The sequence below is a fragment of the Pollachius pollachius genome, assembly GCF_949987615.1.
Source record: "Pollachius pollachius genome assembly, chromosome: 17".
In the NCBI taxonomy this organism is placed as follows: Eukaryota; Metazoa; Chordata; class Actinopteri; order Gadiformes; family Gadidae; genus Pollachius; species Pollachius pollachius.
This window is the reverse complement of record NC_136950.1, coordinates 18,276,315-18,278,814: the sequence shown is the minus strand read 5'-3', so window position 1 is coordinate 18,278,814 and position 2,500 is coordinate 18,276,315. Positions and strand designations below refer to the sequence as shown.

The window sequence follows — 2,500 nt, the reverse complement described above, 5'->3', positions numbered from 1 at the left end:
TGATGGTACCCTCCCAGGTGATGTTACACCTGGTACTGATGTTATAGTGATGTCATACCTGGTACCCTCCCAGGTGACGTTACACCTGGTACTGATGTTATAGTGATGTCATACCTGGTACCCTCCCAGGTGATGTTACACCTGGTAGTGATGTTATAGTGATGTCATACCTGGTACCCTCCCAGGTGATGTTACACCTGGTACTGATGTTATAGTGATGTCATACCTGGTACCCTCCCAGGTGACGTTACACCTGGTAGTGATGTTATAGTGATGTCATACCTGGTACCCTCCCAGGTGATGTTACACCTGGTACTGATGTTATAGTGATGTCATACCTGGTACCCTCCCAGGTGATGTTACACCTGGTACTGATGTTATAGTGATGTCATACCTGGTACCCTCCCAGTTGATGTTACACCTGGTACTGATGTTATAGTGATGCCATACGTGGTACCCTCCCAGGTGATGTTACACCTGGTAGTGATGTTACACCTGGTACTGATGTAATAGTGATGTCATACCTGGTACCCTCCCAGTTGATGTTACACCTGGTACTGATGTTATAGTGATGTCATACCTGGTACCCTCCCAGTTGATGTTACACCTGGTACTGATGTTATAGTGATGTCATACCTGGTACCCTCCCAGGTGACGTTACACCTGGCGGTGATGTTATAGTGATGTCATACCTGGTACCCTCCCAGGTGACGTTACACCTGGTACTGATGTTATAGTGATGTCATACCTGGTACCCTCCCAGGTGATGTTACACCTGGTACTGATGTTATAGTGATGTCATACCTGGTACCCTCCCAGTTGATGTTACACCTGGTACTGATGTTATAGTGATGCCATACCTGGTACCCTCCCAGGTGATGTTACACCTGGTACTGATGTTATAGTGATGCCATACCTGGTACCCTCCCAGGTGATGTTACACCTGGTAGTGATGTTACCCCTGGTACTGATGTAATAGTGATGTCATACCTGGTACCCTCCCAGTTGATGTTACACCTGGTACTGATGTTATAGTGATGTCATACCTGGTACCCTCCCAGGTGACGTTACACCTGGTAGTGATGTTATAGTGATGTCATACCTGGTACCCTCCCAGGTGATGTTACACCTGGTACTGATGTTATAGTGATGTCATACCTGGTACCCTCCCAGGTGATGTTACACCTGGTACTGATGTTATAGTGATGTCATACCTGGTACCCTCCCAGTTGATGTTACACCTGGTACTGATGTTATAGTGATGCCATACGTGGTACCCTCCCAGGTGATGTTACACCTGGTAGTGATGTTACACCTGGTACTGATGTAATAGTGATGTCATACCTGGTACCCTCCCAGTTGATGTTACACCTGGTACTGATGTTATAGTGATGTCATACCTGGTACCCTCCCAGTTGATGTTACACCTGGTACTGATGTTATAGTGATGTCATACCTGGTACCCTCCCAGGTGACGTTACACCTGGCGGTGATGTTATAGTGATGTCATACCTGGTACCCTCCCAGGTGACGTTACACCTGGTACTGATGTTATAGTGATGTCATACCTGGTACCCTCCCAGGTGATGTTACACCTGGTACTGATGTTATAGTGATGTCATACCTGGTACCCTCCCAGTTGATGTTACACCTGGTACTGATGTTATAGTGATGCCATACCTGGTACCCTCCCAGGTGATGTTACACCTGGTACTGATGTTATAGTGATGCCATACCTGGTACCCTCCCAGGTGATGTTACACCTGGTAGTGATGTTACCCCTGGTACTGATGTAATAGTGATGTCATACCTGGTACCCTCCCAGTTGATGTTACACCTGGTACTGATGTTATAGTGATGTCATACCTGGTACCCTCCCAGGTGATGTTACACCTGGTAGTGATGTTATAGTGATGTCATACCTGGTACCCTCCCAGGTGATCTTACACCTGGTACTGATGTTATAGTGATGTCATACCTGGTACCAGGTGATGTCACACCTGGTACTGATGTTACCTGGTACCCTCCCAGGGTGATGGTGAGGGACACGTCCAGAGGTTTGTTGACCACGCCGGCCACAGACTTGACCAGCGACATGAAGAGCAGCGGGAACCAGACGATGCAGATGAGTAGCAGCACGATCAGACCCCCCATCCCGTACTTCACCACGCGCTTCTTCTTCTGCCCCCGGGGCTGAGGGTAACGCTGCACACACACAGACACACACACACACACACACACACACACACACGTTAAAGATCAGTAAACACATTCATACACAGTACACACACACGCGTTATAGGTCAGTAAACACATTCATACACACACGTTATAGATCAGTAAACACATTTATACACACGCACACACACACACACACACACACACGTTTTGGATCAGTAAACCCATTCATACACACACACACACACACACACACGTTATAGATCAGTAAACACACACACATGTTATGGATCAGGAAACACACACACACACGTTATAGATC

At 47.2% G+C, this 2,500-nt stretch overlaps 1 protein-coding gene across 1 annotated transcript in view; it reads right to left on the bottom strand.

The window, feature by feature from the left end:
* Positions 1-2,500, bottom strand: part of LOC307089101 (piezo-type mechanosensitive ion channel component 2-like) — a 35,969-nt gene that overhangs the window by 5,369 nt on the left and 28,100 nt on the right. Inside the window, exon 44 of the mRNA XM_079755218.1 lies at positions 2,017-2,205. Within this exon, the coding sequence (XP_079611344.1) occupies positions 2,017-2,205 (189 nt within the window). The remainder of the gene's footprint in view (positions 1-2,016; positions 2,206-2,500) is intronic.